At 41.9% G+C, this 13170-nt stretch overlaps 1 protein-coding gene across 3 annotated transcripts in view; it reads right to left on the bottom strand.

Annotated features, from left to right (window-relative positions):
- LOC119545853 (extracellular serine/threonine protein CG31145) overlaps nt 1–13170 on the bottom strand; it is a 72300-nt gene that overhangs the window by 24552 nt on the left and 34578 nt on the right. For all 3 annotated transcript variants that reach the window (XM_037851828.1, XM_037851825.1, XM_037851827.1), the window contains exons 4-7: nt 9810–9853; nt 7004–7208; nt 5993–6651; nt 833–1630 (exon numbers count right to left, since the gene is read on the bottom strand). In XM_037851828.1, coding sequence (XP_037707756.1) covers nt 833–1630; nt 5993–6651; nt 7004–7027 — 1481 coding nt within the window. In that variant the 5' untranslated portion in view covers nt 7028–7208; nt 9810–9853. The remainder of the gene's footprint in view (nt 1–832; nt 1631–5992; nt 6652–7003; nt 7209–9809; nt 9854–13170) is intronic.

Below are 13170 nucleotides of genomic sequence, written 5' to 3' on the forward strand. Positions count from 1 at the left end.
CAAGAAGGGCTGTTTGCCGGAGTCAATGGCCCGACCCCGTTTGCGATTTGCGCATAATTTTTAATCCCCCTGAATGGCCAGTGGTGCTACGGTTGCTTTGGTCAGACTTGGAAATAGTAAATCTCAACACGCTGTTTTCCACTCCTAGGGGGCTCAAAGCGAAACGGGCTGAAACGCATTGAAATAGTGCTATATGGTTTATGGTCTTTCTCAAATTGTATAATTTTTTAAAATTTTATGGTGGTCCTTAATCTCATAAAAAATGTTTATTGTGATGATCAAATGTTCTGGAAATGTATAACAAAATTACCATTTAATTTGTATTACAAGTAGTGGCTACCAAAACCGGTACTGCAAAAAACCGAATCCCTGGCAAAATCCCCCTCGTTTAAAAAGTATAATACAAAATTCTCAGGGCCTTTTGGCACTCGCTTGATTTTTTTCAATGGTCATGGCAACCTAAAAAAAAGGATTTGCAGCTTAACAATATTTTATGAACTTATATATTCAATCTTGTTTAGCCAATAAACAAGAAACATACATACAAACCTATTTCTATATCTTAATTTACAACATTTTTTTAGCTTAATCTTTACTAACCTAATTTTGATATGCTAAATTCCGATGACTCTTAACAAACTGAGCCAAATTTCGGCTACCTTATGCTTGCACTAATGCCTCATTAATTTAATGAGGGTCCGTTTTCATTACAATACTCCTCCTTAACCCTATGAACGAACCCCCATTCCAAAGGTACCCGCTGATTAATGGCGGGACTGGAGCAATAGATGGGTCAGATTTTGCGTATAATGGCACGAGAATGTGGACTTACCTCTTCTGCAGGAATTTGCGCTTGAACTCGTGCAGCATTCCACCGCCGCCCGTGGCATCGTAGTCGTTGCCCAGGCGGATCTTCTGGTGCTGCTGCTGGAGCAGGTGGCGATTGGCCACCCCGAAGTCCATTTGCACATCGACGATGAGGAGGAGGGTGAGCAGGACGAGGGTGGCGCCCAGGCTGATGACCAGGCGCTCCTTCAGTTTCATAGTACGCAGGACGGCCATGATGGGATTTGTGTTGCAACTGGGGTTGCTTGCAGCAGAATGTGCTCCTTGATTGCCGTTTGCCAACGGTGTGGGGGCAATCTTCTCCTGGTTTCGGCGATTGCTCGATCCAAAGCTGCGCAGCCTGGTAAGCCAGCCAAGATTGCGTCCGTTGGCTCCACCAGCAGTTGGCTGGATATCACTGCTGATTTCCTTGGCTACCTCCTGAGCTTGTGGATTACTGCGTGTGGTGCGCACTATGCGTCGCCTGATGACAACACGCCGCTTGGGTGCTGCCTCCTCCGGCTCCGAGTCTGGATATAGCACTCGATCCGGGGGCAGCTCCTCCTCCTGCTGCTGCTCAGCTTCAACTGGAGCTCTCCCGCCGAAGGGGTTCCCTTCGAGGTTTCCCTGTACCCTTGCCCCCGGCCAATTTGCTATGCCTATTTGTTCAGCTGATAAATGGTCGATATCAGTGCTCGATTGTTGTTCTTGTTGCAATTGCAATTGCTGGCGGTATCGAAAGCGCTGCAGGCGCTCTGCCAGCGGCGTCGTCGACTGAGCTGCCGCTGCCGCCGCCGGTCGATAGCTGCAAAAAAAAGCGGGAAATTTCATTAAAAAACCAATGAAAATTCAAGGGTGCCGGTTAGTGCGATGTGCAAGTTCCCTCGTGATGGGCAATCAAAATTCAATTAAGTTTTCATGACTTGAAGGGTCTGAAATGAATAGAAAGAGGTCGCAAAACAAATACCAGTAATCCCCGAAAACTGAAGCCCAGAAGAATATCTATATAAAAAGCGATCTATTGAAAGAATTTTTGTTTTTAGAAATTAAAAACCTATTGAATAAAAAATGCAGCCATTAAAAAAAATAAAACAAACACTCTCAAAAATTGATCGAAATACAAGCTTAAATATTTTATATACAATCAAATTCGTTGAATATAAATTAAGTATTATGTCGATTATTAATTAACATTCAAAGAATTTGTTTCTCTTGTTATTGCTAAAAATAAATCAAAATAAATTTAAGCCTCACAATGCTCTAATTAGACCAATTTATGACAAAGCCTAATAATAATAATAGAAAAGAAAACCGTCATAAAAATCAAATCCGAAACATTCCACCAGACAAAAAACCAATTATTATCGAATAATATTTTATTCTCGCACTGCCAATTTGATATCACAAATTGATTTTTCATTATTAATATTTATTTTTTCAATTTCAATGCATAAATTTCGAATTTTTCAAGGTTCGCGTCGGTGTGTTGATAGTGTCATTTTTGTGTGATAGGCTATTTGTGTTTATTTTTCAATTGGCTGATTCTTTTCGCTCGCTCCACATTTTGCATACCCCTAAACCTAAACCATAACGAGCTTCAAAAATATGAACCTTTGGCCATTTTGTAGTTCGTATTTTGTGTCTGGCGCTGGTTATTCATAAAGCGGCGTCGGCAGCGGCGTCACGGCATCCGCCATGTTGACTGGCACCGGAAATGCGACAGCAGCCATTTTTTTTATTTCGCCGGCCACCGTTATCGCCGCTCTAGCGTGCTGCTGTTGTTTTTGCTATTGCTGTTCTGCTAGTGCCATCAAGTTGGCCCGTTGTAGTTGTACTTTATTGTCTCCATTTTTATTGTTCATGTTTTTTGCCGGCCCACGTAGCATGAAGCATATTTTGCAGGGCTCGTTGCGAGCTCCAGTCGGAATTTGAATTGTAACTACAACAGGAAGAGCTGGTTGGTGCCAGGATCTGGAATAGCATATAGCGTATAGCGTATACTGGATAGTGGATAGTATGGTGGAATTGTGGAATAGGACCTGCAAAGTGGCCGTTGTCTATTTGGACGGCTGGCAAGCTAACGAAGCTTGTTGCTGCCCTGTTTTCTGCCCACATGCAGAGTCAACACTTCGCACGGCCCTCTCGCTCGACAACTCGACGACTCCACGACCGAAAATTGTGGGCAAAAATATCTGTTGAATTGCCCCGGGCAACGAATGCCGTAACTGCATTAAATGTGACCAAAAATGTTGGAGTTTCTAGGTGCACTTGGAAAAAAATGGGGGCCTAGTAAGGGAAATAGTTTCCAATTTTAAAGATTAAGCTAGGATTTTTTAAAAATGTATTATTTGTGGCAACCCAACTTACAGGGCACGGGCAACCCTTAAATTATTTCTAAATCAGAAACCATTTCAACAGTAATCATTTATTTTAAAACACATATTTATTTAAGGAACACTTTAAAAAATCAACCCTAAAAGTATATTCAAAATAAGAGAACACGAACAAATTATGTTTGGAACATTATCTTATAAAAGATATTCGAATCAACCCTTATATTCTATAAGTGGCAAGTATAGACCACTTAAATTTGCTATAAAAACGAAGAAACCTCTAAAGAATCCTTGCAGCAAATGCATATAATTTCTGATATTTTATTGATTTAAGCTGATGTAATTATTTTAAGTGCATATTCTGTATGAGCTGCAAATTGAATGAGAAACCCTTTGATTGACAGGCCTACCGATATGTTGCTGACGTAACTCGGCTCTACAAATTAAACGTCAAAATCGTAGGCAAAAATGCTGATTACAAGCGGATCTGATGTGTAGGAATAAAATGACAGGGGCGGCACTAAATTGGCAAACAAAGGGCGGCCCGAAATATATGGCTGAGCAGCAGGAGGATCAGGATCAGGAGCTGCCGCCGGAGCAGGAGCTCTGCTGCCATGTCAATCAAATCACATATCATGCCAATTTTCCATGCAGGTCCTCACCCTTCCCCTTCCCCGTTCTGTTCTGCTGGATGAAACCCTGGCAATTGCTCATATCCATGACGAGATGATTTGACAGTCGCAGAGTGGGCGTGGCCAAGGGGTTAAGGCCAGACAAAAGGGGGATGGGGGTGGGGTTGGGCGTTATGGATGGGTGTGTTGGACTGGTGTTACATAAAGTACGTGTACAAGGAACTCGAGTGAAGAGACTTTGCTCGGCCAAACACAATGGCATCTCCCGCGTTGGCAACATCAATGGGCAGTCAAATGCAAAGCACATACGTAATCCAAGGGGGGGTGGTGGCTAGGTGGAATGGGGCGGGAAAAGCGTCATCCACACACAAGTTTTCCCTATCACCCGGTGAGGGCGATAAGCGCTATGGCAGTGACAACTGAAAGTATGAGCACATGAAGGGCGAACGCAGTTAACAGCAATTGCTGTCGTCGCATTTTGTTGTTGCTTGATAAAACTGCTGCGTTGCATTAAATTAAACTCATGCGGTGTATTTAAACGCCGCATCGTCGAGGGTCTAGGGTCTACAGACTACAGTCTACAGTCTGATGGCTTTGGTCTGGAGTCAGCTAAGAGAGCAGACGAGTGGGGTTTGGGGGGGAAAACAGCACCAGCAACATCAACGGCATCGTTTTAATGCAATTGCTGACAGCAGCAACAACACCGCCAGTGAGTGACAGCAATTTCCTTTCCAATTTGCGCTTTGTTTTTATTAATCAGACATAAAAAAAAAAAACAAAAAGACACTGGTAAAGAAAGCGAAATGAGGCGAGATGTACTTAAATGAGCTCTGGGGGCAATGAAGTGCAAAACAATTTAGAGCACAAGATGGCAACGAGTTGGGGGCATATAAAGAGGATGCATTAATATTCCGACATATTAATCAGTCAAGTTCAAAAGGCTCTGAAACAAAAAAATGTTTGTGGGAAAGAAGAAAGAAAGGCACTATTTTTGTAAAATGCAGATATCCGAAAGATATTCATACTTTACTTTGCATTCTTACGAATATTAAGACTTATATGGACCTCAGTCTAATAACATTCTTTAGATCTAAGATATGTCATATAAAACATTTAAAACCAAATACTATATTTGTAAAAGAAAGAGTACGGAGTACGAAAGATCGTATATTTTTCCTTGACGTTTTTAGCGATCCTTTATTTGTATATGCATTTTAGAGAACCCTTATATGCACTTATATGCCATTATCCTCAGAAGACCTTAAATATTTCACTTAACAATGCACTTACCATCCCTCAAAATCATTTATAATCCAAACTAGAGTTCTCTGAACCAAACTAGGTTATCGGAAACCGGTTATCGATGCATTTCACTGGGCAATAAATCAAACTCCCTTTCAATCAAACTTGACAAATGCCTTTCCGCTACCTTTCTCCAGCTCAATTAGCCTTCATCGGTCAACGAACTGCATGCTTGTTATTATATAGTAGTGCCGCACTTGAATCGGAGCTGTGGGACCCCCTCTATCACTCCCCCCATTTGCTCTGCTTGATTGCTCATGGGGGGAATCCCCTTCCGTTTCCCCCTCGAAAAAGCCCTTGTAAATTTGTTGTTAACAAATGCAATGCGTAACCCGCTTGAAACTCAGCTCGTTTCGAATCAAATCGGCGATTGTGCAACAGCTTGAAATGACACGCTCAGTGCATCCGCCCCGTTGGCCCGCGTGACCTGGCCACGCATCGGTGGCACTCGAGAATTCCGCTGGTCGGGGGCTCCGATTCCGATTCCACAAAAGACCCGACTTATTGATCGATTTGTTGCCACACTATTAGAGCGGTTTGCACTTGAGCTGCTTACAAACTGTTGCCATTGCAACTGTTCGCCTTATCGACCCAATCGAACGGGCCAATCAATCGCGATGCGATGCGATGCCAATTGCCATTTGCCATTTGCCATTCGATATGCAAATGTTGGCCAAAACTGTTGCAGCCGGTTGGAATTGAGGGTGTCAAGGTTAGTTTGGCTTACACGTTTGGCTCATTTACATGGTTCCATCCAGCTAAACTTCAGCAAATTGCGGAAGGAGATGCTTTCGGGAAAGGGGAAAATGGAAAATAGAAAAGCTAAACGCAGTTTGGGTTAGTTGCCTTTCTGGCTTTTCCTTTGCCTGGTGATCGCTCGTCTCCCTTTTGTCAATTTACCTTTGGCTGTGCAAACTTTCGCGCAACTCCAAATCCCACTGGTCGTCTCGGGAAAATCCTCCTTCTTGCCGCTGCAGTTGCTGGTGATTCAATGGCAGCAATTTCTCAGCAGATTTGCCCCAGGTCATTTCATTACCAAAGTCAACAGAAGTGTCCTGGTTTTGGTACGGCTCCTGAACCTCCTGTTCCTGCTGTTCCTGCTGCTCCTTGCTGTTAATAAAATTTTCCAGCTGGCTCGTTGACTTCCAGTTTTTGTTCTCCATCGGAGTCCGGCTCATTGCCAATTCAAATGCACTCTGATGCCAGCCATTGTGCGATGTCCTGGGAATTACCTTGGCTGCATAGGGAGTGGGCTCGTTATGGTCCTGCTGATCCTGGCCATTGTATTGTCTCACTGCCGATTGATTCGCAGTCATTGGCAATTGATTTATGCCCATGGCGTAATCATCGAAGCTATTGGAAGTGGGCAGCAGCCGCATCTTCCCAGCCATCTTGCCACCCATCCCCTGATCGTCAACATCCTGGCTGCCAATCCTCTGGAGCGAGAAGCTGCTCTGGCTGCGGCTTCTTTGACCAGCTTCCTTCTTTTTGGGCGCAAAGAGATTCCGGATGCTGGCATTCCGCTGCCTTAAATCCACTTCGCTGCCGCCCGACTTAACCTGTTTTTTTTTTTGTTTTTTTGTATGGAGAAACGCGGTAATTGTAAATGGAAAGCTCTTGTCCAATTTTCTGTGTTCATGCTCAAGCAATGCCAAATCGTTGCGGGGTTAGTAGAATCGAACAGGAAACTTTGAACGGGGCAGAACAATTGTTATCTTACAGATAGGATAGTGCCAAACCAACAATAATTTAAGCCATCAACGCAACTCAACTCAACTCAACTCAACTCAATGGAACTCAAGTAAAAACCAATCTCGGGGATGGGGGGAAACTCATGGCTCAGAGGACAATGCTGGGTCAACTCGGCGCCCTTTCATAATCGGATGAAAACATTTGTGGAGTGCTACTTACACTCGTCCTCGAGGCAAGTGACATTGAATGAGGCGGACTCGAGTTGGCCAACTAGGAGACTTTTCCTCTTCCTGCCGAGAGGGTCATCAAGTGGATGTGGAGCGGCGTTATGGCCCTGTCGATTTTTCCTCGCTTTTCCTCAAGTTTCTCAAAAGCTGGATGAGTCTATTCTGCTGTGTGGGTGTGTGTGTGTATAAAGTGCAGGCTGGAAAACCCACAGGGGGGGCATGAAAATTTCAAAAACGTTAGACAGATTAGCATAAGCGGATAATTCCGGAAAAACACAGCAATGGCAACGACAACAACAGAAGCGAACAGGCAGAAAAAAGCGTTTGGAATCCCAAAGAGAAAACGGACAGCATGTGTGAAGCGTTTAAGTGCTGATGCTGCTGGGTGGTTGGGTTCGGTTTTTCCTGATTCTCAGGGAAATTGGGTGGGAAAACTAAGGCCAAAAACGAAAGCTCTTCTCCGGCACTTCTTCCAGCTGAGTGGCAACTGAGAAAAAAAAATGGTTGCAAAAGGAAAATCCGGCAATATCTTGAAGCTCAGATATTTCGTGTTTACCAAATACCAAACAGCCAGTCACAGATGGAAAATTCGTGGAAATATGGCTTTCAAACAATTTTCGACTATGTTGCCTGCATATTTCCCTATTTACGCTAACCAAAAGTCAACAGGGCGGATCAGCAGTGTCGCTGAAAGTTGATATCCGAAAATGTGCGAGTTTCTTGGGCAAATAAATAATGAATATTTGTCACTTTTAACATCATTAAAATCTTCATTTCCCTTTAAGTAAAATGAAAAATAACGATTTTATTTTCTCTCCTTTTAAGCAATCAAAGATATATGTTTAAGACCTTTTTGGCCTGGTTCACTTTATGCCCATATGTGGCATACCAAAAAGAAGCTTTAATGATGAATGCTACCAAAAATGCATTTTAGATTCTGTGCGCCAGGCTGTTGTCCATGAGGGGTTTTCCCTGCCCTGGGAAAACTGTTTTCCCACAGCTTGCTTTCCCGCATCGAGTCTCTTTTTACTCGCTCCTTGGCATTGACATTTTTCAGCTGCAAGACAGGAATACTTTCCATTTTTTTACCCCCTTGTGTGTGTGTGTGGTTTTTCAGCCAAAATAATCAAAAGTGGTTGGGGACTGATGGCAAAAGGAAGAAGATTCCTATCCGATGCAGCGTTACATCTGTTTTGTTTGTCCTGGGAAGGAGAAAGAAAGGACAAGGACGAAGAAAGGGCCTGAGGAGTGGGGAAATGCCCACAAAAAATTGCATGTCAAGTGAAATTACTTGTTTGCCAAAGAGAAACGGGTTAGGAACAGCGAATGGATGCGAAGGATACGGCTTGGTATGACAACTGCAGCCCACGTACACTCACGCACTGGCACACACATAAACACTGTGCACACTATACACACTCGCTTACATGTGTGCAACAACAATGCCCCTGTGAGTCCTGCGAGTCCTGGCTGAGACTTTGATATATACGCAGACGACACTTCGATCTGCCGGGATATGCGGCTAAGCACGATAAATTGAGATGAATGTCTGGCATGCAGCTAAGTCTCTACAGCTATCTGTCTATATATCTATCTATCTATCTATCTATTCGTCTATATATCCGTCCGGGCAGCTCAATGCGAGTCATCTTATGCTCTCCGCACTTGACACATTCCGGGAAAAGTGCATTTGCCTGTTGGCTGTCTATCTTTCTTTCGCTCCTGGCCAAGCCATTTTTCTGGGAGTACCCTGTATGCGTGGGATGCAAGGGTACTTTGTGACGAAGAGATTCAGATAATCAGAAAAAAAATGCTTATGAATATTTTATATCCCTTAAATCCGATTTCTCAATGTCATGTTAACTTTTTATGTGAGCTAAAATAATCAATTTTAGGAATCGTGTGATAACACACTTTGGGAAAACGAATAAGTCTATCCAAGCAGGTTAACCTCATGCTAACTTAATCTGAGATATAATGTGATAGAGCCTTAACCTGACATTGAGAAATCGGATCTTCAGTTTAAGAAAGCAAAAACAGTATATTTGGAACTTAAGGTGCCTAATTATTTTAACATGAAAATTAGTTTAAAATCGTTAACCCAATCCATTCAAATAAGCTATTGAAAAATTCCCTAATTACAGGGTATTATATGAACAAACTGTTTGTTTCGTTTAGTTTTTAACGCACGGTCGTCTAGACACATCGTTTCGCAAGCGAGGGTGGCAGCTATAAATATTCGGAAATGTATTCCACTACATATGGGCCATAAAAATCCACTCCCGACCATTTTAACTTTTATTCCCATTCGCAATCCCGTCGAGAATCCCGTCTTCGACTCTCGGCGTGGAGCCATTAAAATGCGACACGCATTGAGCCTGCTGCAGTGCATTGCATTGCATAATTTAAGGCGTGCGGGAGTGAGCCGGAAAGTTGGCATAAAATATTCATTTAAAATGCAGCACGCAACACTTTGGCATGACGCATTGCTATACCATCATCCATTCGAAACCACCCACCGCCCACGCATTTAATTGCGGGCGTTGCAAATGCAAATGTCACAGAACCGAGGCGACATTTGCATGCCGATGACAGGACTCCACTGGACTTCCACTGGCCATCCGGCGGGGAAAGCAAATCCTAATCCCACGCTGTGCTCGGCTGGGAGGCCAATGTGACAAAATGACTGACTGCCTAACCGACTGACTGACAGAAAGGACAGACCTGACACGTGCCCGTGTGTTTGGGAGGCGTAACCATTCGAACTGGCAAACAATGAACTAATAACAAGAACTTACCCAATTCAAAAGGCACGCCGGAGGATTCTCTGCACATTCATCAACTGTAAAATAATGAAGAAACGCTGTGATTAGCATTCGGAATTGATAAACGAGCACTTATAATGGTAGCTACAACATCAAATGGCAGATGGAAATCGAATAACTTTGCATAATCAATGCTCCCCCAGCAGTAAATGAAATGTTAACCAAAGACAACAAGCCATTAGGTTTTGGAATTAGATTGAAAGACAACAACAACAGTGAAGCAGCGGAGCGAATTCCAATTAAATGGCCCAGCCGAAGACGTGAAATCAAAGTCCATGTGGATCATTAGTTGGGCAGAGCTACCACCATTGATTGTATCATCTGCCACCATGACGTGGCATGCCCCAGAGGTCCCGGTCCCTGATAATGCACAAAGGTTGTAGGCGAAACAAAAGCATTCAGAGATGAAAGCGATACGATATACGATGACGATGCATCTGGCGGCACGATAATAAGCCACACATTAACACACATTGCGATTTAAGGGGAAATCCAAGTAAGTAAGGCCTCCTATCCCTCGCAGACATCGATTGCAGTTCGATCCATTAAAATTATACGCAATTATCCAATTCACTCAACTGTTGCATCGTCGTTGTCATGATTGCCTTGGCCATATCATCCCCACCATTACATGAAGTTTTTCCATTCTACACTTAAGATTATCGATTATCATTTCAAGAAAACATATTAAAAAAATATTTATATCAAATCAGGTATGTTGTTACACTGTTAATAAATAAAGTATTATTAAAAAAATGTTTAGCTTTATTCAAGAGTTCTGGAACACCATTTAACATAAAAAACAATGAAATAATGTTTTTTTTTATTTCCTCTTGATGTAATTTTCTCGAGTGCATTCGACAAAAGAAAATATTATGGCTCGGAGGGCTGGGCTATTCAGCCAAGCCATTTAGCTGGCCTGGCCGAAACTCACGTTTTCCAGAGATTATGAGGCCCAGGCCGCAAGTCTCTCGAGTGCCGCACGTTTTGCAATAGGAAAACTCAGGCCAACTCAAACGCCAGTAGGAAAAGCCAGAAAAACAACAACCGAAAAGGGAAATTTTCACGGTGCTCACGTAATTGAATTGCAGTCGGCTAAATTGGCATTTATTATAATAAAAGCAAATATGCAATTTCGCTTTTCACTGGCTGCAAAATAAATAAACGCAGGCAAAGCAGCTAGCCCAAAGAGATTTCAAAAGGCTTTGGGACACAAATAAGTGAGACGAATAGGAAACTTATTAAATAATAGGAGGACTTCTCGAGGAGCCACTGAGCTGCACAAAGAAAACTCTCGAGTTCTCAAGTCTTTAATGCCATCATAAACTAAATTGCAACTCGGTTTGAGGACATCCCCAAGCTGACCCACATTGCTGGTTTATTTATATTTATTCGTTCTATTGAGCTGTACTTGCCCACAAATCAACCGCAAAGAAATTCAATTTAAATAAATTATTTTACAATATCAAACCGCAAAGCAAAAAATAAAAAATCCCCAACCTGATGGTTTATATCGAGATAAAAATGTGTAGGGGGAAGAGAAAAACTGTGAGGGCATTGGAAATGAGAAAATTAATCGCATAAATATTTTAAAACTCCCATAGAAATGAAACCAGAAAGCCGGATCTTTGTGCAAAATAATTAATTCACATATTAATATTAGTTTGCTATATTATAAATACATCTCCGGCCATTGTCCGGAATTTAATTTCATTATGGAGCAGTGACTCGTTTAATAGGATTTGCATTGCCAACGCCGTTTTGGTTTATGTAGTTAAATTTGCATTATGCCTGCAATAGTATAAAGCGAAGATAAATTCTCGCCATGATCATTCTAAGCGATACTATCAAAATTAATAGTAATCTACTTTGCACCGTTTTCCAGCTCTTCCTGCTTTTCCAGCTGAATTTCTAGCATTCAATTTGTAATTTTCTAATTATGTGGTTGAACATTTTGGTGTATTGAAAGCAATTACGCTAAATAATTGCACATTCCAGTTGCGTGTATTTGCGAATGGCAGACATCCTCGCCCTGCTCTTCCCAATTTTGCAGTTCCTGTCCCTAAATAAGTGATGGGCTCCACAAGCCTCTTATATGCTCTTCTGCATACCCTGTGACTTGAAAAGTATTTTCCGGGAATTAAAAGTATGCATTATGCGCTTTAGATAACAAATGTTCTTTGCTGGCATTGGCCTATTTTTATCCTCTTATAAATTCTCTCATATCCATGAGTAATCATAATTTTATTTCATTTAATTTATTGATATTCATTTTTTTCAACAAAGGATTTTCTTTGGCTTTGCTAAAATTTGGGAAGCATGAAATTAAATTTGACAGATTATAAACATAATTTTCATCAATCTTTGTTTAGCAATAAATAGTTTTATTTTATTTTCCTATACTCAATTTTCTGCAAGATTATTTTTGTGCTTATGTTTGGCCAAAATAAGTTTTGTATGATTTCATTGGCATTCTTTATGTGGGTTAATACGGATAAATTCGACACATGAAAATTACACTTAAATTTAAGCTTGGCCAAAAATGTTGTCTCTATTATATATCTCTTTAATATGGATTATCCCTTATGAAATGGAAATTTCGGATTATAACTCTTCAGAATAAAGGATGCCAGATTAACATTTACATCACTTATATGTATAAGGGTATTTACATGTGGCATAGACCCAGTCTAAACTCGTTTGGCTGCCTAATGACAACGTCGCCGGTTTCGAGTTCAGCACTGGAGATGTGGCCAAAATAGCGCAGTTTGGGGCTGGGTCTGTTGATGGGGCTTCAATGGAAGCGTTTACGTCAAGCTCCAAATCAGTTTTGCACTGCGCCAACAATTTCCGCATTTAATTACATTGATTATGCAGCCAAGGAGCGAATTTGGCTGTCAGTCGACCGTCTAACTCAATGTTTCACCTCTTTTTATTTTCCAGAAACTTTCGCTGCAGCATTGAACTTGATTTTGCCACAAATTGCCGAGTTACTAGGGGGTGCTACCAGGCTGAGATTGGATGGTGTTGTTGGGGCATTTGCCCAACGAGCGTGTCATTGTTGTTGAATGCTTTTTGTGGTGACAACACTCGACACTTTCATGCTCTGTCAGTGCGCAGGCAAACAAAGTGCCAGGAGTGGGCAAACATGTGGCTGTCAACACTTTTCGGCTTGTTGCAAATCGTAATAATGCAGCAAACAATACAAAATACGAATGCGAATGCGAACAGCAGCAAAAAAAAAATATTAAACAAAATCCATTAACTCATAATTTTCTGCTATGCTGAACACAATCCAGAACCCGCGCATCAGCCCGAAGTGTTCAGTTTGTTG

The sequence above is a fragment of the Drosophila subpulchrella genome, chromosome 3R (assembly GCF_014743375.2).
Source record: "Drosophila subpulchrella strain 33 F10 #4 breed RU33 chromosome 3R, RU_Dsub_v1.1 Primary Assembly, whole genome shotgun sequence".
NCBI classification, from domain to species: domain Eukaryota; kingdom Metazoa; phylum Arthropoda; class Insecta; order Diptera; family Drosophilidae; genus Drosophila; species Drosophila subpulchrella.